The sequence below is a fragment of the Camelus dromedarius genome, chromosome 22 (assembly GCF_036321535.1).
Source record: "Camelus dromedarius isolate mCamDro1 chromosome 22, mCamDro1.pat, whole genome shotgun sequence".
NCBI classification, from domain to species: Eukaryota; Metazoa; Chordata; class Mammalia; order Artiodactyla; family Camelidae; genus Camelus; species Camelus dromedarius.
In genome coordinates, this window is record NC_087457.1 from 17,448,306 (window position 1) to 17,473,849 (window position 25,544).

The 25,544-nt window shown below is 34.3% G+C and overlaps 1 protein-coding gene across 7 annotated transcripts in view; it reads right to left on the reverse strand.

The window, feature by feature from the left end:
• Window positions 1-25,544, reverse strand: part of WRN (WRN RecQ like helicase) — an 89,586-nt gene that overhangs the window by 43,131 nt on the left and 20,911 nt on the right. For 6 of the 7 annotated variants that reach the window (XM_031440164.2, XM_010987990.3, XM_010987987.3 and 3 more), the window contains 14 exons: window positions 25,347-25,492; window positions 24,736-24,884; window positions 23,835-23,984; window positions 22,556-22,625; window positions 19,073-19,187; window positions 15,203-15,623; window positions 13,036-13,101; window positions 10,897-11,035; window positions 9,736-9,811; window positions 8,145-8,212; window positions 7,751-7,859; window positions 7,095-7,163; window positions 6,510-6,592; window positions 2,963-3,069 (listed from right to left, as the gene is read on the reverse strand). In XM_031440164.2, the coding sequence (XP_031296024.1) occupies window positions 2,963-3,069; window positions 6,510-6,592; window positions 7,095-7,163; window positions 7,751-7,859; window positions 8,145-8,212; window positions 9,736-9,811; window positions 10,897-11,035; window positions 13,036-13,101; window positions 15,203-15,623; window positions 19,073-19,187; window positions 22,556-22,625; window positions 23,835-23,984; window positions 24,736-24,884; window positions 25,347-25,492 (1,768 nt within the window). The remainder of the gene's footprint in view (window positions 1-2,962; window positions 3,070-6,509; window positions 6,593-7,094; window positions 7,164-7,750; window positions 7,860-8,144; window positions 8,213-9,735; window positions 9,812-10,896; window positions 11,036-13,035; window positions 13,102-15,202; window positions 15,624-19,072; window positions 19,188-22,555; window positions 22,626-23,834; window positions 23,985-24,735; window positions 24,885-25,346; window positions 25,493-25,544) is intronic. The other variant, XM_064477483.1, reaches the window with a different exon arrangement.

The window sequence follows — 25,544 nt, forward strand, 5'->3', positions numbered from 1 at the left end:
GTCTCAACTGTCACTGCAACTGAAAAGAATTCTGCTCAAGAACTCAGACACATGGGCACTGCTCCCGGCTTTGCTGCTGCCTCTGGCGAGGGCTAACTTCTCCTGGCCTCAGGGTTCATCAAAATATGAGATGGAGAGTGCTACACAATGTTAGCCTCCCTTTCAACTTAAAAATTTCCCACTTTGCCACTAGAAATTCCTCATTCTAGTGACCTGCTAATAGGTATATTCATTCTTCTGCCGCCAACATTCTGGGAAGTCACACTTAAGAATGTTGTTTCCACAACTTAGAAAAGAGAATAAAGCAATGGAATATATTAAAGGAACAATAGTTACTTACCTTCACTTCAGAAATGAGCAGAATCTTTCGTATTAGAAGCCTGTGGTGCTTTATGACATTTAAAAGTTACAAACTAGGATGAAGCTTAAAACTAACACACAGGCCAGTTATGAGAAAGGTGTCCGCACATCCTGGTTTGCTGGGAGACTCCCAGTGTACGCTGTCATCACGGCACAGTCATTAATAGCTTGCACCCTTTAATTTTCAAAAGCAAACTGGTGTGGGCGATAAATTACGCTGTCACTTAGTTATACCAAGTTTTCAACTCATGAAACTCTTATTCTTTCAGCTGGCAAATCTTGGTTTCTTTGGTAATAAGTACCAAGCTTTGTTAAGCAACAAAATATAAATTAATCTCGTGACTATAAATTTAGGAATGACTTGGACATATACTTCAACAGTGTCACACATACATATTCTAAGAACTACAGCCAGTCCATCTGCTTCTAAATTTGGGTCGTGTAGCTCTTTCTAACTCTGTATTCCCTGATATCATGCCTCATTCATTCACTCACTCAAGTGGTTACTGAGTGTCTACCCTGTGCTGATCTGTGAACCGGCTGGGGAGAAAGTAATGGAAAGATCCAGCATGTCACACAGATCTCACAGTTCCTCTTATTTGAATTTTATAGAACTTTATGGCTGATGTAGAGTTTTCTACCTGATTGCTTTCTTGAGACTCATTTTGTCGGATTCTCTCCAAATGGGGGTCTTTATGCAAAATAAGTTAGTAATTTTTTTTGCTATTTTTGAATGTGCTTTAATAACAATGGTGAGAAACACCACAGGTTTACACCAGTTGTCCCAGTGTAATTTATCACAGTGAGGGAAATGAGAGTCCCATAACCACCAGGTGGTATTTCTCACCACTTAGCTAATAAAGAGGATTCATGAAAACACCAGGGGAACAAGGTTTTCTCAGCCATTGCTTGAGGAACATCCTGTGTTAAAATGAATCATTCTGAGAAATGAAAATGATCCAATGGAGTCCACAGCCTGACATAATAAAAGACTTAAGTCAATGCTGAAGAGTGTGTGAGAACTGCATACAATATTTAAAACTCCTCTAATACGGTCCCTCTACAAGCGAAGGCCTGGGAAAGGATTACAGAAAGCAATCTTGCTAGGTTCTAAAAGCTTACTTTAAACTGTTCCAAATTAAGGGAAAGCAGCCAAGGAACACTAAAACTAGTGACTTCTGCCATACAAGTCTCTTCTTTCTCTATTACAAGTGCTATTAACACAATTAACCTTCCTATAAAATTCACTGTTCCATACACCATTTATCATTTGGTACTACTGCTTTTTACTTTTATAGGTACAAACCTAAACTCCTTTACTGGACCATGCTCTACTTTAGGACAAAACCCATTTAAAACTTCTTTCAAGTCATTTGCTTTAGCAGCAAGCAATGTCTCATGGTGTAGCATTGCCCAGCCCCACCACTCACTGCCTGTGTGGGAGAGTTCTTTCTCAGATTCTCAGCTTTTTCATCAGAATTTATTTATTCATTTACTTAATTATTTATAGAACATCCACTCTGTGCCAGGGACTGCTCTAGATTTTATAAACCAAAGCAAGAAAAAAACCCTCCCCATAAAGAATATCTAGGGGGAGACCCACAGGCAACAGACAAAATACAGTACATTAAGCTAGACAGCAGTAAGTGCTTTTTACAAAACAACAGAAAAATACGAGAAATGTTAGAAATTGCGGTAGAGGAGTCCATGTGAAATTCTGGATGTGGTGGCCTAGGAGGCCTAAATAAAAAAGTAGTATTTCAGCAAAGACCTGAGAAAAGTAAGGGACACACCATGTGAATGACCTGGATGAAAATTATTCGGGGACAGGGAAGAGTGGGAACAGAGCCCTACGGTAGGAGGACCAATACCAAGGAGAGCAAACAGTGTGGCCGGAACCCAGCAAAAGAGGAGACAAGCAGCAGAGGGTGAGGTCAAAGAGAAAACAGATATGGGGTGTTTGCCTTTACTTAGAGTGAAATGGTCTGCTACCAGAGGGTTCTGAGCAGAAGACATGATCTATTGGACTTACATTTTGGGAGTGTCACTCTGGACGCTGTATTGAAACACACTGAGGAGGGGAAGAGTGAAAGCAGAAGACCAACCAGGAGGCTGCTGTAATAAGCAGCCCAGATGAAAGGAGACGGCGCCTGGTACCAGGCGCTGGTAGGGATGGACAGAGAAGTGATCAGATTCTGTACATGTCCTGAAGACCTCATGAGGTCTCTTTGTTGTTTAAATGTGGGATGGACTGTGACAATAAGAGGAGTTGAAGAAATTCCAAAAATTCTGGCCCGAGCACCAGAAGGATGGAGCTGTGACTAAATGTAATGGAGAGCATATATGTGGGTCCATAAAGCCTAAAATATTTATCTGGTTGTTTCAGAAAAAGTTTGCCAGCTGTTCTATAGTATTCCTCAATAAATTACATGCCAACCTTAGAAGGAAGCCAAAGTTAGAATTTTTAAAAAAATCTTTCCCCTGCTTACATCATCCATTTGCCCTTTCACAGAGAAATCTTCAGCTTTTTGGCCATTCCCCAATCCTGGACTCTCCCCCGGTAAGAAAGTCATTTCAAGGCATTGCACTTGGCAAAGCTTACCTTCGGGAGTACTGCCTTTAGGGAGTCCAAAGACCTGAATGAACTTCTAAAATCATGTCCCCACTCAGCAATACAGTGAGCCTCATCCACAGCAATAACTGTAATACCTATTAAAAAAAAAAAAGATAGAGAAACAAAACAAACAAAGAAACAAAGAAAAATATATAAATGAGGAAAATAAAAATTGAAGTTCAAAAAAAAGTAAGCCATCTAAATCATTATCACTGTCTTCACTTAGAACATATAAATCTAATAGGAAGCAAAATACATAATTCAAATCAAAGTATTTGGTTCCTATAAAAATATAAGCATAAATAACATGAGATAACACCAAAAATCATTATTGAGAATAGATGAGGGGAGATATATGGATAAAAGGCATACGGATAAAAAAAGGAAATACATATTTTGCAAACAACATCTTTATGGAATTTCAGCTTTCAGCATTATTCCCCAGAGAAATTAATTGCTTCCTATTACTATGTCCTCAAAGCTATCACTCATCTGCAACAATAAAGCCCTAAAAAAAAAGAGCTGCTCTATTTCTGTTTGGTAATACTTTCAATCTTATCTCATGGATTAGCTATCAAAGAGACAAAGTCAGGACATTTCTACTGAGATTAAATGCAACACTGTCCATGACTGATCAGATATTATATTGCAGAGAGTTCCTCTGAAATGTCAGTTTTGGAAGACAGGATGATATCCACATTTTCTAATATAAAATGATAAGGGAAGAACTAAACCTCATTATGTACAAAGTAGGTAAGAAAGAACTTCCTCCCCCAGCAACCCCTCTACTCCTCCCCCATGCCACACACTCACACCGAAATGGAATCAACAGTGTACAGTAATGCCTTTCAGAAAAGGGCTTTATTACATAACCACCCATTAAAACGTCTTCAGATGTTTCAAAGTAATGTCAGTAATGCTTTTGCCCTCGATTACCAAATACCAATACTTAAGACAAAAATAATTTTTCCTTCAATGGGGATGATCTCTACTTGGTACTAAACTGAGTGTTTACAAGGTGTTGCCACCAGTGGCGAGATTAAAAACATGTGCTCTGGAGTCAGATTACCTGCATACATAACCTGGCTTAGCACTTATATTACCTTGAGCACATAACTTAAGCTTCCACCTGCCAGTTTCCCACAAATAAAAAGCAGATAATAAAAGTGCCTAACATTTTTTAGTTACTCTGAAGATTAAATTAGATCATCGAGATAAAATGCTAAGATAGGGCCTGGCATAAAAGACAGTTCAATAAAATTAAAAACTATTACTATTGTTGTTGTTGTTGTTTGTTGTTATTAAATGCCCACTATGTTCCAAACATCTCTAGAAATAAAACAATTAACAAAATGCAATCCATGATCTTGAGGCGCTCAAAATTCTAAGAGACAGATATGCATATAATTACAATTCGTCGAGATTACCAACTACAACAAAGTTGGAAAAGAAAGAAAGCAGAAAAAAAAAAAAGGAAAAAAGAAAGGAACCTACTAAATACGAGCAAATATGGTTTGATTCACATCAAAATTCTGTTTACTGCTGAGTGCCTGGGAAAAATTCAGTGTTATCACTATACTTCTTCAGCTTTAGAAACAAAATGACCCAGATTTTAAATTAAATAGGTTAAAACAAAGATGATAGCTTCCTCCTTTATATTAAATTAAAACCTTCCGTAAAACTATAGGTTTGACTAACTGGCTTTTAATGGAACCAAACTTTGTCCCTTGCAATCAGTTTAGGCAAGCATCTGCCAACTTCTGCTTTAAATATGCAAGTTCAAGTGTCTGCCCAGGTCCAGTACATATTTCATTTTGGCACACCTGCCATTTCACGCCTTTTTTCCAAAGTTACAAGACAATTACAGGAGTCTCTACATAAAATTCTGTTTGCTGCTTCTGTTATAAACTCATACTACTTAAATAGTAACACTTATAAAAATCATAAATCAGATTAGCTAAATGTCAGACTACTGTACAAATAAAATTCTTAGTATAGTCACTCTTGCAAGCATTTTACAATTTCCTGCAAACAAAAACCAAGTTAAAATATTTCACAGATATTATCTTATTTCATTCACTATTGACAGTCAACCAAAAAGAGCATTTTCCTCCATCTTCTGCAAGAATATTCAGCTCTAATAATTGCAGTGTTCGTAATTTAATCAATTACAAAAATAAAAATAGAATTAATTACCTGTCAAAAGAATCTAAGTAAATTCTGAAGTTAATTATTAATTAACTCTATCAGAGAAACAAAGCAAATACTAAAATGGAACAAAATATATCCAGACCACTATGGACACAGACCCTAGCTAGCTTTTGCGATAAAACCATAGAATTTATATGGCTAACGTTATTTGGCTTAATCTGAAGTGAAATACAAGAACTTTATACAACCTAAAAGGAGACACACCAAATTTGTTTTCCGTTAAAGGCAAAAATATAATATGCCAATAAAGGAGTTAAACAGCTGATAGACGTACTTTCTGATAAATATTTAATCAAATGTTAATTTCTACCTCCATTCTTTTGTTGGTATTTAACACATACTAAAAAGATCTATATTTGTTTTCATTATATTGTTAGAGAAATTGTTAAATGTCTTCCTAGAGTTATATGCAAGTAACCATTAAATGAGATGTCCCAACGTTAAAAACATTACATATTAGGGATTATTTTAATGCATAATTATACAACGGGATCATATTATATTAGAAAACTAAGATTAGTTGGTTCTACTGAATGTTTGAAATATGTGCATTTGGAATAGAAGCTGTGATTGCAACTCTTGGATTACTAAGTCTAACCATCAAGAAGGGAAAAACAGACAAACATTTTTTAAGTACAAAAGAAAATGGTGCCAGCTTTTGCTAATTCTATATTTACATTTTCTAGGAAATAGTCTCTGACTTAGTATCTATTTTTTTTAATTAGTCATACTTCCTGGTAGCAAATAATCAAAGGTACTGTGGTTTCCAACCTGAAACACCTGTGAAAAAAATACAGATGCCACAGACTCACCCCAGGCACGTTAAATCACAATTTTCAAGGTTGGAGGGACTTACATTTTTCTAAAGTTTGAAAGGTGATTCTCATGAAGAACAAGGGTAGAAAGCCACTATATTGATTTAATTTAGATTCAGAATATGAAAAAAAGGAAATTATAATTTCACAGAATCAAAGATTCAACATTCATTCTACAATACATTTAAATGCCTCCTGTATGCCAGGCGCTGCACTAGGGAAATATAAATAAATAAGAATGGCATTCGTCCCTGTAAAGTTTATAGTCTAGCAGAAGAGAGATACAAAAACAGGTAGTTAGAATGCGGGAGCCTGATTTCTATAGCAGAAGGAATTATACGGTACTATGGGACAAGATGGGAAAGACACCAAGTTGGAGAGGCAGAGGTTACCTGGAGGAGACAACATTTGAAATAAACCTAACAAAAGTGAAATAAAGTATCCATCCATAAGTTTAAACCATATCTCAATTCAATAAATACTTACAAAGATCCTGTCATACCACTTACCGATATTAGCCTCAAGTTGCTGAAGTAGGTTCAAGTTACCCGCACAGAATTCTGGAGTTATGTATACAATCCGGTATTTGCCTCTACGAAAACAAACAGGAAAGGAAATATAGTACAATTAAAGAAATAGTCACCCAACTGGTGTGTATGTAATATTTATATGCATGTATATGTTAGCAGATATACACACATACTTTTGTTTGTGTCTGAGATATTAATCTTGTTAGGAATTATGCCACGATAGGATTGGTGGGGCAAGAGATCTAGAATCCAGCCCCTACTCAGCCATTAATTCATAGGGTGACTTCGGGCAAAATGTTTTCTCTGGGATTCAAGTTTCCTCATTTGTAAATTGAGACAAGACTACATACTCTTCAAGTTCTCTTCTAAAAACCAAAATTTTTCAATTCTATGATTACAATGCAAATCTTCCAGTCCAAGAATTAAAAATAAGTTTCTATGAGTTTGAAATATTTTAAAATTATTGACATGTTCATGCACTAAATAAAATCTTTTTATGTACAAAATTCTCTCACATACAATAGACACCTGACCACATGATCAGAAAGCATATAAATTACTTACAATTTAATATCCTCTAGAACATTTTTTGACTGTGCTGATCCAAGGAAACAAGCTGGAATGTTGGACATTCTGCAAGAAGAAAAGCAGATATTCTGGAATCCTGTCCCCACTACAAGTATCAACTTCATTTTTAAGTGAGAAGGAACAAAGAAATACAACGATGTACACTCTTCTTCTTTGCAATCTCTTTTTGTAACTCACTAATTTGATAACTAAATTCTTTCAAGGGCTGTATTAGAAGATGGGTGGTTAAGATGGCTTTTTCAAAAAGACTGCAAGCTCAGGTGAAAGAAATCTAAATTTTTTTCATAAATGAAAAATATACCTTCATGTATATACTTTATACAAAGCCAAAAAGGAAGGCTAACCAAAACAGAAACGAATTTTGAGATATGCAATGTAAAGTGGCATAAAATTTGCTTTTAAAAAAATTTTTATCAGGGCCATCTGGTAGCCCTGTATTACAGAGAACTCAAGAAAGAAGATAAGCTCTCCCACTGAAGTGGCATTTAGTGCTAATAAAGATAAAGCAACACTTAAAGAAATATATTACTGGGAACTAGGTTTTAACATGCATGATAAACCAAGTATTTCCTTCACAGGAGAAAAAAAAAAGTTGGGGAGGGGGGTAACACAGTAATGAAAACATTACTCACTCAAGTTGGAGCACTTGGTCCTGCATCAAAGAAATAAGAGGAGAGATGACCAGGCCAATCCCGCCTTTATAAACAGGTGGATACTGGAAGCACAAACTTTTCCCATATCCTTAAAATAAAAATAATACACTCATAGAAATAAAACCAAGTCCTTGGTACTTTGATTTCTTCTTACAATGTACTTGTATGAGATGAATGGTCACTACTAATGTGCTATCTTCCTAAGAGATAATTCAAGCACATATTTGACCATCTACCCTCAGTTCATTCTCTTCTATATTTTGTACCATTTGCATTTGTGTTTGCATTTTGAGAGTTTAAGGAAATACTAAGCATCTCAAAACCTTTACATTTTATTATTGAGCATTAGGTTATTTGCTTAAGTACAACTTACCAGTTGCCATGACAACAACATTATCTCTTCTTTCTTCCAATACAGAATGAATCACTTTCCACTGAACCCTGGAGGATGAAAAGCAAAAAGCTGTTCTGTTTTACTAACAAAAAACCCAAGGGACAAGTTGAAACCCATTTAAATTTTTCACTTCCTCTAACAGAATTTCTTTTACATTTTTGAGCATCTATAAAAATGGATGAACCCTGGAACTTTAAGACAAAGAGCCCCATTTGACCAACCTCCCATTCAAGCTGACTGAACAACTAGGATTTCCATTTGTATATATATTACATTTTATTATATTTATCTGAAGTATAAAATAAATTCCAAGATTCAGCCTAGATATCCAACAGAATCACCGATTTAAAATAAATAAGAGAAATGTTCTCAGGGAAAGGACAGACTGAAAAGGGAAATGAAGGAACTTTGGGGAGTGACTGTAATGTTTCGTATTTCTAAAAAGAGTTTAGGTTAGATGGGTGTGCACATGCACACAAGATTTGCAAATGTTAAATACATAAGGTTTGGCCACTTTCTTGCATGTAAATTTTATACCAAAAGTAAAAATAAATAAATCAGTCTTTAACTACAGTTAAAGATTCACATGCTGAAGTACTTGGGGGAAGTGTAATGATGTCTACAATTCACTTTGAGGTGCATTTTAAAAACTGACTAGAGACATGATCAATAAGTGATAAAGCAATTATAGTAAAATGTCAATAGTGAATAAATGGTGAATGTATAGGAATTCACAGTAAAAAAAACTCTTTCAACTTCACTGTATCTTTCAAATTGTTTTCAATAAAATGTTGAGGGAGGGAAAAATCAATTAGAAAGGTGACCTTCTAGTATGTGGCTAATGATCTGTTTGTTCTTCTTTATCTGACTCAGTTGCATACGGTGCCAACTTCGTGAAAATTCATTGATCCGTACATTTGCATTTTTCTAAGCGTAGGACGTAGTTTAACAAAAGAAAAAAATGATTAAGATCAAAAAGAAAAAGGAAAGAAATGCTTCCATGGATTAAATTTTAAATTCCCAGAACAGGACAAATAGTCTAGATTTTTTACATTCTTATTAGTTTTACTCAAATTTACTTGTTCTTCATCTCATATTTATTCATATCATTTTAATACTTAAAATGTGCCCCCTTAGATGTAAATACATTTGAATATGTTAAAACTGAGAAGCCTATCACTGTTCTTCAAATTGTTGTCTTATGAATTTCTATTACATCAACATACATTGGACAATAAGATGCACAAAACAGGCACATAGATACTTATTTAATAATCACAAGTCAGCATTAAATTAAGATTAATTAATGTATTTAAAGTAGTTTCTACCCAGAACTCTCTAGGGTAAAAAGAAAAAAAATTTTTTCTTCACTTATAAAAACAATCTGCAGATATGAATCTTACATAAATATTACTTCAAAATAATTTTGCAGTCACTCAGAGGAAATACTGTGTGGTATGTATAAACTATACTGAAGCTGTGCTTTTACTATTAAATAAAATTTATTTGCTTTTTTTCCTTGTGAAGAAAACAGTAAGTATGCAATTTAAGTAACTAAGATTATACTCACGGCTTAAAACTGGAATGGCCAAAGTATGTCTTGAGGCAAATAACTTGCTCTGCAGTAGGTCCTGGTAACAAACAGTCTTAAAATAAAATGGGCATTCATATTAAAACAGAAGTACACAAGATGAGAAGGAATAAGTTTTATTTCATTGACTTATTTTAAAGAATATAGTGGTAGGTACCAAAAGTTACTGTTCTGCCTTTTAAATTCACCCAACTTGGTCCTCTGTATACCAGTCATGATTCTGGGTAAACCCTCTGATTAATTACCTAATACTAAGGATTAGAACTCTGTTGTGGGTCACATTTTGACAGCCTTTTAAAAAAAACCAGTTTTGGAATTTGCCATACTTCTAAAAACTAACATTTAAAGCCAACCATAGCAAGCAAAATACTATTCCAAATTTTATACAATAACCAACTTTCAATTAATAGTAAGCAGAAATTACATTATGGTCACAAATAAATTCTACAGATAAAATAAAATCTTCATTTTAACTACCACTCCACCATATCTCTAACCATAATTCCAACTGCATAGCAGAATGGAGTTATGTTTGTATACTTTTCACCTAAAAATGCATTTTAAATCTTCCATATTATAACACTGACCAAAATTAGCTCTAGAGAGCGTTCTACTTCATGAGAACACACCCACAGCTTGTCATCATGAATACCATCATTTACACTTAAATGATAGAAGGTTGGTTTAGTGGATTCTCTACTAGAATTCACACACACAGGATGAAAATGTGTCCACTCTGCCATCTAACACTGTGCCATTTGTCCCAAGTAATAAGCTCTTGAAGGAGAGACACTACGTACCCATGCCATTTACAATAACGTCTAATAATATCAGTCATTAATTTGCGATTTCTTAATGATTTTTTTATGATTTTGACAAAGTATAAAATTCAGGATGAAAAGTTTCACATCACCATGATTACCCAGTGACACAACACTTCTATTACTCTATTTTTATAAACAGTAAGATTGTGATTTATGAAGACCAAAAGCACTAACGGATCTGATGACAAGTGTTTAGGACCTAACTAACTACGTGCCACAAAGTTCCTGACCTCCCAAATGTTTAAACATAGATGCTGAGTTAAAATCAGTGGTAGGTATCAGAGGTGAGTGACTGCACACATATCACAGTGCTTACCTTCATCAGCTTCTTCCTCTTCAATAGCTTCATTCTTATCTTCGTCATCTTCTTCAGAAGGAAGACCCAGATTTCTCTCCTTTTCCACGCATTTTGAATGAACTGGATCTACCGTGTCACTTTTTAGATTTTCTAAAGACTGAATGTTTAAAAGAAATTTTAAAAGCAAAATCACTGACAGTGTCGTATCTTTTTCAGCAAACACAAAAGGACTATTATTAACAGAGCCTACAATTTTGTTCAAAGCTGGCAGATGTGCAAGCAATACCACAAAAGAACATGTGTGCTCCAGTTTAAATATGTGCTCAAGAATGGTTTCTGAGGCACAAGGCCAAAGATGGAATACTTCCAGCATAAACAGGGTTCATTAATAGCATATAATGAACTGCCCCTAGGGGAAGTTATCATAAATTTTGAATTTAGATTATTTAAAACATTTTTTTCTTTATCATACTTCAATGTTTTCAATTCCCAAGCAGTAAATGTAGGTTTTCATGTTATTTTTGTAAGGAGTTTCTCTATATCATCTTCCTTCTGAGTAAGCATAAGGTTTAAACTATAAGAAAACAATAAATGTGTTTTGGGAACTGTCAAAACAACAACAAAAAGATTCAAATAATTTTAGGAAAGAAATATTACAAATGTGAAATGAAGTTTGTTTATTTACATTTCGGCTTGACATCTGATTTCCTCCCTTAAATGAAAATTACCTATTTAAAAAATGTTAGGATATTTCAAAACTGTTCATCTGTAAAAAATTTTTACTGAGAAATTACAGGAAGAACCACTTAAACCACAGTTCTCATTTTCTCTTTTTATTAAACTTTCCACTTAATAAGTTTAACTTTAAAGGTTTTTTTTAAAAGTGTAATCATTTCGGGCCTAGAAAAGGAAAAAAAGTGCTTCTCTTTCTGATATTTTATTCAAGTCAGCAAATATACTTAAAAAAGCATTTTGGAAATAAAGTCCTCTCATATGGGCATCCAGGCTGCCTTCTAAGAGGTTCAATACATAATATAGGTTTGTAGACATCCACACGTATCTTATAAATGCACTATTTTACCAGCCCTCCTCAGAGAAATGGCTAATCAATAAAGGAGCAGGAGTTAGCATTCATGTTCTTTTATGACTGTTAGCTAGTATTTATTAAACACTTAGGAAATGTCAGGCTCTTCTGTAAACTCTTCACAAGTAACACGTTAATAACAATTACAACTGTTAACTGAGTATCAAAAAGCTAAACTTGCCCAAAGTCACACAGCTAAGAAATGGAGAAGCTAGAATTTGAACCCACATCTACATTCAGAACCCACATTTCTAATCACTACTCACTACGTTGCCTCAAAACTAAAGAACCAGGAATTTCATCTCATTACCTACAGAGAAAAATCCCATCAACCTAAAGATGAGAACTAAAAAGTATGCATAATAGTGAATGTCTGTCTTTTTCTTCATTTTTCACTTAATTTAGCTAAATTTAGGCTTTTCTTATTGTCCTTCTTGGTTTCTAAGACCTGACAAAGAAACTGGAGGTTGGGTGAAGAAGTAGAAAATCCATAAATTACAAAGTAAAATTTTCAACTCTGATAACAAAATAGGGGGAAACTGAACCATATAAAACATTAGGAAATTATATGTAATAAACAGAAAACATCCACAGTAAATAAGACCAAAGGAAGTAAAGGAGAATATGGAATGTATAAAAACAGAACTCCCAAATGAAAGGGGGTACACAGAGAAAAAAGAGAAACCTATTTCAGGACTAGACAGCTGAATCACTACCCACGTTCCAGGCAAAGGTTAAAAGAAACTGACCTAAGAAAGGACAGAAAACGTATTAGTATGCTTTTCTGGTATGTCAAAATTAGTCGTCCTCGTCCTCCTCCTCCTCCTCCTCCTCGTCCTCCTCCTCCACCTCCACCACCACCACATTACTCACAGACCATATGAAGATACAAAGAAATACGAAATGGAAAACAAAATCTAATGTTACAGAAGTGAAAGCAATCTCATTTTGGTGGGATCAGTTTAGAATTAGGTAATGTTTTACTTAATTAATGCCCCTTGGAAAGAACTGGGAGTAATTTTCCATAATTTTAAACATACTTGAAGCATCTCCATCTCTAATTTTAAACATACCTTGAGCATCTCCATCTCTAAATCTTCATCACTCTCAATTACGTAAGATGTATCCTCTTCATTATCCTTGGAAGACAAATGCTTTTTTTAACAAAATTGTATTTCAAACATTAATTTCCAGTAATAATTGACTCCATACCCTCTTTTGTGCAAAATAAGGCTTCTATGCACTAAATATCTTTAGACCATTTCCTATTCTTCTCTATACATAAATTTATAATACATGCTTATATGTTTTTATGATAGGTAGACAGAAAGAAAAGGAGAGAGAATGGTCAGGAGGGAAAAAGGGAAGGAGGAATAAACACAAAAACAAAGAAAGAAACAAAGAACCAAACAAAAAGACAAAGAAATACAATTGGGAAGATAAACAAGATAGATAAACAGACTTAAAGCCCACACTCTCTAAATGAGAGTACATAGTGACAAGTTCAGCTAGGGTTTAAAAATCTCAAACTGTGTTTCCCAAACTTCTTGAGGACAAGAACTTCTCTGCAGTATTGAAAAATTCTATACAAAGCCAGGAACAATGGGTGTTCTTTTACATCCACAGATTTTTAAAAATCACAAAAAGCTACTGTGATTATAATTAATACCTTTAAATAAACTGCTATTTTACAAATAGTATCTACATGTATTTGAAAAACAGGGTCAGATAAGTTACTTATTCAGCTATTGCCAATGTTTGGATATGAGGAAACTACAATCATTTGGAAATCCCCAGGAACCAAGTGTCTAACAAGATAAGAATTTGCATAAAAGAAATCCACAAAAAGGAAAAAAAAGAATCCAAAACAAAGTCTAATCTTTAAATTGGAAGTAGGAAAATGAAGTACAGCCTTAAATAACTTGTAAAAATTAAGCTTAAAAAAAAAAAGATTTTAAAATAAGTTTTATACAGGGAAAGAAAAATTCTTTTATTTTTAAAATGAGGTCTTGAATTAATTTTTATGAGCTAATAACCATTATAAAATAAAAAATGGCAATAATTGGGGTAAAAGATGTCAGTCAGATCATGAAATCCTTATCATATTTCTGTATCATTATATGAACCATATCATTTTAAAGTAAATACCTAATGGGAAATTTCCAGAAAATCAAAAGGTAATGCAGACATTAACAAAAGATATTTCCCAAAAGGGGAATCTGTTTTACAAATGGTTGGTATGAAAATAGTTTGAAAACAATGTAAAAATAAAATGCATTTATATACTGATAGAAGTGATTGCTAATATAGTTACCATACATACCATAGAGAAATACTGAGACTTGGCCTTAGAGAACTGAGGAAATAATCCTATTAAATGACTTTCAAATCTAATTTTTAAAAATTTAAAACTTAATTATTATAAAGGAAAATTTATAAAATTCTACCAAATATAGGCAATACAGGTAAATTTTTAAGTTAATAAAAACAACTGAGATAGAAAGTATACAGCTATATATGTCTCTTTTTGTATTCACAATAAAAGAAATGAGTCCTCCAATACAACTTTACTATTTCAAAATATATGCTTAATTTAGCCAGTAGAAAAACATAATGTCACAAATTAAACTACTCAAATCATAACATAATAATTAGAAATTTAAACATGAAGTTGAGAGAAAATATGGAAAGTTTAACAGTAATCTATTAAGAAAAAAATATAGGTTACTGACTCTCCAGGTGACAGTAAAGGTTAGCGTCAAGCAAAACAGTTTATCAGAAACCCTCACAATAGCAAGTAAAGAAAATCCATATGAAGAAATAAAACTATTTTCAAAAATTAAATATAGAAGAGTAAACACTAGTAGGTATGCAGGGAATCCACAAAAATAAGAGGTATTAGGTGAAAAGCAAGAGAAATGCTAAGCAAATTATAAAAATTGTGTACTGACACTAAAATCTTTCCGCTATAAAATGCTGCTTATCATACTTAGTCAGAGTAGCAAACTCCAGCTCACAAGCCAAACCCAGCCCACCTGTTGCTTTCGTAAACAAAGTTTTATTGAAACTCAGACAGGCTATCTGTCTGTAACTGCTTTCACAATGAACTGGCAGAACTGAGTAGTTACAACAGAAACTGTATGGTCTGCAAAGCCTAAGATATTTACTATCTGCCCCTCTACAGAAAAAAACCAGCCAACCACCGCTAGTAAATGAAACTGTTTCCTCTTTATTTAGTACCTCAGGAGACTTGCAAGTAACATCACTGAGATATTTTTCCTGAGCCTGTTGTTCCAAAAGTTGGAGTTCAGCTTCTGTAATATCTAACGAGTTCAAACAAATTCTTTCTGTATTCTCTTTCAACTTATTGTCTTCTAGTCCATCTTCAAATCCATCTTCTTGTCTCACTTCATTTCCAAGTACATTTTCCCCATCATGTTCAATTAAATTATCCGGTGTCATATCCCATGACTCATCTTTAACTGTAGTTAAAATTTTATGTTCTCTAATTTGTTCCTGCTGTACTTCACCAGCAGCTGGATCTTCCAGTTGTAATAAATGAAAACTACTGCTGGGCCTCAGTTCATTCTCAGTAGAACCAAGTATCATCTTCCTCAATGAACACAGATTTTCTGAAATATACTTCAATAGCATAGAAACCCTAAAAACAAAATTTAAGAAAAGTTAATTCAACTGTAATTGTGTTAACCCTAAAGACAAGTTTTAATGCTTTTTAATAAGCAGCTTTCTAAACTGACCTTCACTTAAAGAACACATTGGATTAAAGTTGCTCTTCATACTTTAACACCCACTATATGCTTACAGCTCCCGGGCTGCTCCCTAGAACAGCAAGGTACTTCTATATTCAACAGTTGACTTGCATGCTTACTAAGTGTCAGTAGTATTTGGTCCCAAACTAAGTGCTTATGCCAATTATACTTTTTATGGTTATTAATTTAATTAAATGTATCAAATTGATGACACATAACCACAAACACATACACACACACACAAAACCACTATTTCATTGAATTCTAAGTTGAACAAGTGGAAAAGCTTAGCAAATTTCCTTTTGAAAAAAGTTCTGATTAACTACAGTTAAAATAACTAGAAAGTTTGTAAGAAAAATCTTTAAAACTCCTCAGACTCTACATTCAGATTGCTCCAAGTGTCTTAAATTTTCACTCCACTTTAAAGAAACTGAAACCAGAAACTGAAACCAGAAACTGTAGATGATATTTTATGTGTGCACTTTAAACAAGAAACACTCTGAAAACTCCAAACAGCAGGCCTATATTTAATTAAAAAGCCATGGGAACAAGATACACACTCATAAATTAAGTTAAAAGAAAAATTTTATGACCCCAGGTTTTACTTAACATTTTCAATTTACTAACCAATTACTAGTGCCAACTGTAACACATAAGAATAGTTATGTTATAACTCAAAAACAGTGCTGTTTTACATCTTCAAAAATCTCAAAACTAGACACGTATTCTTTGGAAAAGGAAAAAAAAATCTCCTAACTGTGGGCAAACACAACCATTAAGAAAATATGGAGAAGATGTATGTCAATAAACATGAACTGATTTCTTAACTCCTGAATTATAGTTGCTAATATAACATTTTAACTAAGTGACTATATTAAAATGGCTATATTATATCCAAACCCGGTTAACTGGAAAGGAAAACCACTACTAGAGTGTAAAATGAGGCATATTATCTCAAATCAGGGTTTATTAAAGCAATTTTTAGTTACTTCATAAAAGTAAAAACTAGAAGGAGAAAAGGGCCTATGATGTGCAAAGAGATATGTTTTACTATTTAACCAATGATTTTGTTTAGCTCTTCTAATTTTTCTGTATTCAATACTGAATAAAATGTGACATGACCTTTAAAGTTTTATATTAATGATTCAAATAAAAATTTGATCATTCATGGGAATAAACTATCAAGTGTTGAGTCATTCATGAGTTATTTCCACACCAAAAACAGCACCATTAACAGTACTCCAAAATTGAGCTCGAGCTTAAGCTGACAAAGTCTATATCAATACAAACAAAAGCAAAAGCAAAATTAAATTCAAAATAAAAACTCACTAATTCTAACATTCTAAAGTTCTTCAAATCTTATAAAGAACACTTAGCACTCTACACAGGTATTCAACTATAAGAACTGCATGTAAATACTTTAGTAGGAACAGACATGTGACACAGTTTAATTGTTAAATGCACAGGGAATGCTGTAACAACTAAGCATAGCAACAATGACTCATGGTTTAACCAACAAGACTCTAAGGGCTTATTTCTCCTGCGCTAACATCAGAGAATGATATGTTTCATTAAGTTAACTATTAGCTCTATAAAGTATCAAAGGCTGTCCTGCCTTCCTCAGTAAGGCATAATGTACTTTTCCTTCTTTATTAGAATTGTCATTATGTATATTAGCAGCCTGCAGATACCTTAGCACCCAGCAGAATGACGAGTACATATCAGCAATACAACAGATATGTACTTAGCTTAAACCAATGACTAAGTAGTATCCAATACTCTCCAAGTCCACTGATGCATAAAGCTGTTCCCTTCTGTAACAAACCTCAAACTGCTCTATTTTAAGAGCTGTAAATTCTAATTTTTATAGTTTTATCCGTTTCTTCATGGATTGCCAACTGTAACTTTCAGCTGGTGTCATTCTTTATCCATACCTGGTTTTCATGTTAAGCAGGTATCCAAGCTTGTCAAACTATTTCTATAAACAAAAAGCAAATAAGCTCTGAATGTAGCCTCATGCACTCACTCCACTGGAAATGCAGTTAAGTGAGCTTGAATTCACGCTTATGGCATGTATTTTGGCTGTTCGGAGGCCTTTTTTGCTCTCCCCTGGTTCAGAGGTGTAATCTAAATAAGTGAAGTATAACTGTAGACTTGTTACAAAGAACCTGAAATAACAGATTTAACTAGTTCTTGTTTTGACACTAAAATTTTACAAGATCTACCTTTATTAAAAATGAACCCAGTATTTCTTATTCTCAAACTTTAAGAAAACCCATTTAGCTTTGATATTACAAAACAAAGCATTAAGCATATGTAAACTTATATCCAATAGACATTTTAATTCCTAGAAAAAATCTGAAATGCATGTGAACAGTAATTTTTCACATAAATGGTGATTCTTCTTCTTTCATGGAGGGAAAAATGTAAAAATTAATATGAAATAGCTTTATCAGTACCCTTCCCCATTTGACAGTTCTTTCAGAAATTCTCAAAGTTACATAGAAACCACTAAAACAAACTGCTAGGGGAAAAATTACTTTGAAAAAGAGCTGAATTTCTATCTCACACTTTGAAATCTCTCAATCAAAATATATCACAAATCTCATCCAAAAAAGGAATACATTAACATTGCATGCTGCAGAATTCTATTTCAACTAACTGCTTCACATTTCTACAAAGGATTTTTGCCTCAAAATTCTATGTCCACATTGTAATCATTCAGCATTCAAGAGCACTCTTGCTTTTAGAGGTTCGATAAGAGAGTTATTCAGCAATTAAGGGTCGGGCAAGGCCTGGTTCCAAGAAGAGTTGGCTACTAGGCACCAATAGTCCAACGTCTATTAATCCAAGTATTTCAAGTTATCTAATGCTTTAGCTGTAAAGTAATCTTTAAAATCTGAGTGCCTCTTGTTCTAATAGTCTATTAGGTAGAATTCTTATGTAATATCAGATAATAATCAGAAAAACGAGGCTATCCAGTTTAAAAAGTTCTTTTTATTTATAGATTTCAAGTAACCAAACTATAAATATAATTAAATGAAAGAGGCCCATAAACAGAAATAAAAAGACAATTTTAAACTTTAAATATTTTCCTTCATGTGTCCTTAAGAACTTTTTTGTGCTTTGCTTCATAAAATACCCTACAAAGCAGACAGAAAAGCCTTAAACTTTTTGATGCACAACTGAATAACTGGAAAGATATTTATGAAGCATACTCATTAGTCTTTGTGTGTGTATTCAAGCACATACATGAGTCTACCTTAACGAACAGTAATTCCCCATACATAGGAAAATGCGTAAGAACAAGTACAATTGACAAAAACAGGTAACATCTAACCTCTGTGGATTTTTCAGTTTTCCCCAAGTGTCAGGAAGATGCTTAGCCAGATCCATCATTTCCTCAGAAAACGAAGTCAACTGTTTCTTCAGACCACTAAGTAGTACTTTCTCCTCTGGAAAAAAAAGAATCAACACTAATTTTCCAACCACAAAGCAGAGACACTCATTTAAACAGCATCAGGGCTTAAATTTTCATTTTCTTTCTTTAAATGAATTCCAACAAAAAGACTTCCTTAACCTATCTCCAAATCACCTCAAGTCACTTTACGTCTCTTCCAAATTTCTGCTCTTAAATTTTAGAAAAAATTCTAAGTGATCTCTATTAATACATATTACAACCCAGTGGTTTTCAAACCGAGGCAGGAGAAGGTAGAAGTGAGAATCTGAGCCCACCTGCACTATTTCAAAGTCAAAAATCAATATAACACCATGCGTGTGGCTACTTATTAAATACAGTTTGGTAAACATAACCTTACCTGACAGCCGTTTCTCACTGCCCTCATTACCAGTCATCACAAAATAAGATGCAAGCCTTTCTAATCAGGGATCATCTTCCAAACACTCAACTTCATTGTCTGATGGTGTCTCCATCAATACCACAAAACCTGCCCTCCTTCCCCAAACCCTTTCCCTGCTTAGAATTTCTTATGATTCATCACCACTTCTCTTGTCCTTAAACGAGTCCAGCTTCTCGGAAGCACGTGACATAGGATTAAACCATCGGCTATTCCTGATTGCTGCAGTTACCCTGTGATCTCAAAATCGCATCCTTTCATTCGCTGAAGATTGTAGTCTCTTGTTCACTGTCTTTCCCTTCCCTACTACTCCTGTGATAATTCCTGCTGTTTCAACATTCAGAGAGATGTGCCATCTAAGAGTGCGTCCTTTTCATTTCCTCAATCATTTCTTTATTTGGGTCCTCTCTTTTTTCTTCTTGGTGAGCCTGGCCAGAGGTCTGTCAATTTTGTTTACTTTTTCAAAAAAGTAGTTCTTGGTTTTATTGATTTTTTAAATCTTTATTTTATTTCCTCTTTGATCTATATTATTTCCTTTCTTCTGCTTTAGGTTCTGTTTGTTCCTCTTTTTCTAATTCTTTAAGTTGGTAAGTTAGGTTGTTTATCTGAGATCTTTCTTATTTTTTGAGGAAGGCCTGAATTGCTATGAACTTCCCTCTTAGAGCTGCTTCTGCTGCATTCCATAGATTTTTGGGCCTCTTGCTTGTTTATTCCATTCACTCTTTATTTTATCTTATCCAGTTTAACTACCATCTGCATGCTGACAATCCCCAGTTACATCTCTAACCTCAGCCTTTCCCCAAGCTCCAGAATCACCTTTCCAACTAAGATAACTTCTTGGATATGAATAAGCATCTAAAATTCAGCATGTCCAAAACTGAAATCTAGGTTTGTCTCACCCAAGAACCTGCTCTTCCCATAATCTTTCCCCTGTAACTGACCCTTCCATTCACTCAGTGGATCCAACCAAAATATCCTGATTATTCTCTCAGTCTCTCCATCTCACTCCCTGCAGAGAATTCATCAGCAAATATATACAAGATCTACCACTTCTCACTGCCTCTGTTGCTACCAACCTAATCCAAAAAATTATTCTCTCTTGCCTGGGCTATTATACTAGCCTCCTGACTGACTTCTGTGTCTAAACACTTGCCCTCTTACAGCAGCCAGGAAGATCCTTTTAAAACAAAAGTTTAATCACATTATTCCACTGTTCCAAATCCTATAAGGATTTCCCATGACTCATCATTGTATTTATTTTAATTAGTAAAATATGAAGTCAGATTCACTGCCTGTAAGGCCCTAACTGATCTGGCCCAAGCTACTTTTCTGGCCTCAATTCCTGTTCCTCTCGCCCTTACTCATTTCACCTCAGTTATATTCACTGTTCCTCAAACAGGCTATGCTCTCTCTTCCTCCAGCCCTCTATGTTCTCCCTGGGGCATCCATGTGGCTCATTCCCTCACTCAGTCAAACGAAGTGAAGGGGCTTGGTCTGTTTCATTCATTCCGCTGCACTTTCCCCAGCAAGTGGTACAGTGCCTGACCCATAATAAATACCCCCAAAATATGTTATGTGAATAAATGAATATTCCCTTTCCAAACCAAGCTTTAAAAAAAAAAAAGTTATTTACAGGTAATTTCTCACTTTCCTTAGATCTAGCTTAGTCCTCTATTCATGTCAATATGATTTCCACCCACCTCACGCCACTACTCCACCCTTGCTTACAGTTATAGCACCTTCAGTTACCAAAGCCTGTGACCCTTTTTTTGTGCCCCGATGACCACTCTCTCCTCAAACGCAGCACTGCAACAACAGGTACCAGGACTTGTAAATATTTGTTACTTTAGTGAGAAATATCTTAAACATTCCTCAGAAGCATTTTCACAAGAGACAAAATTGTAAGTGTAACCCACAAGCAATTCTGTAAACCACAAAATCAGAAAATCATGAATTCCCCTCTGTTGAATTTAGTTCTCTAGATCAGCTTCAAAAACACACCATCTGCCTCAGTTAATCAAGATAATTTCTAGCCACAGCGCCTTTGGCTACAGAGGGTCAGCAGGCACTCCAGGGAGATAAAGTGTAAGAAATCGTCCTGAACATGTTAGAGAAGGAAAGGCTCCCACAGAGGGTGTGGATCCCTTCTCAATACAATCATAAAGGGGATCATGTAATTTTATATAAGGAGGACATGCCATATTTTTAAGTTTATTTAGCAAAATCACCTTATTTAACATCTTAACAAACACAATTACTTAAAACCTCCAAAAGGAAGCTACAAGAATAGTAATAACAACTCTATGCAGATCAATATAGGTGCTTTGAATACGGTGTTCCTTTTAGTGCTAACAACTATTCTATGAAATAGGTATTATGCCATCACTCACATTTCAAACATAAGCAAACAGGTAAAGTCCAGGTCACATGGCTAGGACTTCACCCCTGGCCTATGTGACACGAAAGTCTTGGCTCTCTCACTCCATTCTGTAGACCTGCTGTCACTGACTATCAAGAGATCTGAGAACTGGAGTTGAATACAGTGGCCATTCTTTTTGGAGAAAAACAGCGGAGTTCTTGAGAAAATTTAGAAATTTAAACCAAGGCACTATAAAGCATCTTACACACTTTAAGTATTTATAGCAAAGATGTACAATCGCCAGGCTGGGAGGTGGCTGGTTGCATCCATCATTGATGCTGTCAAAGCCACAAAGCCCCAGTTCTAGAAGCCTCATGAACAGCAATGCTACAAAGGAAAAGTCAGCCCTGCTTTGCCACAACCAACATGACTGAAGCCCTACGCTCTGGCCAAAAAGACTTCACCCTCATGTCAGCACTGCTCAGACTCGCAACAAGGTGTAATAATGCTAAATACTTTGCACATGTGTGAACATTGTCTTTTTGGAGGTGAACCTCACAAATGAGCAAACTCAAATTTGATCTTTTATTTTCAGATCATAACATACCTTTAGTTATAGCAAATATTTGTACGGCATCACCCAAAATTTCTAATTTTTGATAAATGATGAGACCAGCCTATAAGAAAACAGAAGAATGAGAAAAGCATACTAAAGATCACCAAAATAAAATTTGATGTCCCATCTTTATAAAAATCCAAAATAATGATTCCCAAAGAGCCCAAAAAGCTGAATTCAATGTATTAAGTTACACAAACATCTAAATGTCATCATTTATTCACCATACCAATTGTGAGACGGAGAAACAGCTGTCTATATCTTAAAAGTATTCACATTTTAACATCCAATATCATGAGCAAATCAAATAACTTATAAATGGAATCTAACAAAAGATAACTGAGTAAGGGAAAAGTTTGACTATAGATATCCATGCCCCATTATGTCACTAAAGCAGCTTTAAGTCAGTATATAAATAGTCTTCCTTCTAGGTGTTGTTAATAGGGACAATCAAGTCACACTGATTGTTCATGAATAAAAATGCTACAGAACTCACACTAGTTCTCAACCAGTTTTGACTTTTTTTAAACAGAACATAAAAGAAAATTATCATTTTATTTCCCGACAAGTTGAATTTTCTCCTAATTATAAAGGGAGCTTCCATTCCTAAAAACAAGTGCAAAACAAGAAACAAGACATTCATCTACAAATAAAAGTATGAATTAGGGAAAAAGAAGTCTACTGGGATATAAAATATATTTCTTGAAAAAAAAATTACAGCTCTATAAATTTAGATAAGCCCAGATTTCACTATGTACAAATATGTAAACATAAAAATACAACATAAAAATTTGACTAACAGCAGTGGAAAGCTAACTTGGAGGCCCCCTTTCTCAATTTTTCCCACATTTTAAATATAAACAGAAGAAATAAGGACAGTTTCAAAATAGAAACTGTCTCATAGTTATTTTTACTCTGAAGTTGCTTATAATCAAATAAATCATCAATATCACTTGCGCTTAGTCAGAGCTTATTATTAGTCTTTCACGTTTCCAAAGAACACACATTTTTTTACATACAAATTGGACACTATTTTTGGCTTCATGACAATAAAAATGACTAGCTTTGAACAATCTGTTGATTGGTTCTTGCTAATTAATATTTAGAATTAACAGAATTTGTCTAAATTTCTTCCTAAGTATTTTTTATGCCAAACTGATTTAAAATATTTCAGTTGAGTCTGTGCTGCTACCACAGGAAGATTTTTGTGAAGTAATTTATTATGAAGTTGAGAAAAATACATCATGGTCTGAAGGTCTTGGGTACCTACATAAGCATCAGTGGCGGCGTACAGTTTCTGGCCCTCGGTGAGGGGAAAGTTACTCCAATTGCTACAGCGAACAGACTTATCTTTCAGAAGCTGTTTGCCGAAGAGGTGTTTAACCAAACCATTGAGGCTCCAGGTCTCTGTACTTTTCAGCTAGGAGTAATGAAAAAATCAACTCAGCAAAAATTAGTTTCATTTTCAGACATTCCTAAATATCTGATACTAAATGAGCATGTCACACATAAAGATGGAATTGTTATACCAACATGAGGCAGAGATAGTCCTTCATAGATTTCCTGTCACTAAAAACCTCATTTGCAATCCACGCTGTAAGAATTTAATTCTGGAATTTCCCCAACGTAGGAATTAAAATTCTTGGACTGTAGAAGTATTGTTCATGGACAAAAGATGAATAGGTTGGTCAGTTTTCTACTTCTCAGCCAAATGAACACTTGGGTAATATAAGAATTTAACTTAATGATGACATTAATGAAATATGTAAAATGTGGGTGATGGAAGTGATGGGCAAACTTCCCCTAAGCGCATCATACCACAAGAGCTGCATTATGCTCTTTAAAAAAAAAAAAAAAAAAAAAGGTATTGATATAGATGGATTAAAGAGATTTAAATTTGCAAAACAGTATTTAGATTTGCAAATATATGAAACAAAGTGAAACACTACTAAATATGGGAGGAGGTGCTTGCTTAAAGAAACTATTTGCTAAGGCAATGGATTGGAACTGAAGGTTTTTGTTATGGAATACTCACTTGGGACTTCTTTTTTACAGAAACATTATACAACTTAAATTATGTTTTCAGAAAAATCTAAAATTCAGAAAAAAGGGACATTCTGTGAAACACAAATTTATCTTGTTTATGAAAATAAAATATGTATTATGTCTACCTTTTCATTGGCAACATCTGTCAGCTCCACAAAACTCTTCAATTTGATGTCAAAGTCACGTAGAAGTTTCCACTGATCTCCTTCAATTCCTACACCTGCCTTTTTAATTGCTTCATTTTCCAGCAACATCTTCAATCCCTGAGGAAAACCTGTAACATTTTATTTCCATAGGTTCTATCAAATATGATGGATTTATTTTCTACTTAACATTCTATATTTATATTTAAATTTGTGTTTAAGTTTAAATTCAGAAACACGCTTACCACGAGTGTTTCTTTTCTTACCTGAAGCAGAAAGTACTGATTGAGAAACGCTAAGAAAAAAAGCTAATTTGAATTCTACTGCCGCTAACGCTAACAGGATACTCCTGGTCACTTAACCCCTCAACACTTAGTTCTCTACTCTCCAAAATAGGAATAGTATCAAAGCCTGACAGAGATGATGTCTAAATTAAATAGAACAGAGATATGGTAATTCAGCTAGGACATAAATAATTAAATAAACATAAAGTGATGAGAAAAGCAGCAGCTAATTCGAGAGCCTAATTTTATATAAAGCTGATGTAATACAATCATCTACCAAATAAAAACGAAATAAAGAGAGATACCAACCAGACATAGAAGAAATATGAAACAAGTAACATTTGCTCTCTGACACACACAACTGAATTAGTGCAACTCTGCTCAGTTGCCCTTTTTTAAACACTGGTGGCCATTCCATGTCAAATCCCACCACATCTCCATCAGACAGACTGGTGCTAAAGGGGGAAAAAAACAGTATAAATTAATTATATTAAAAATTTATCTTCT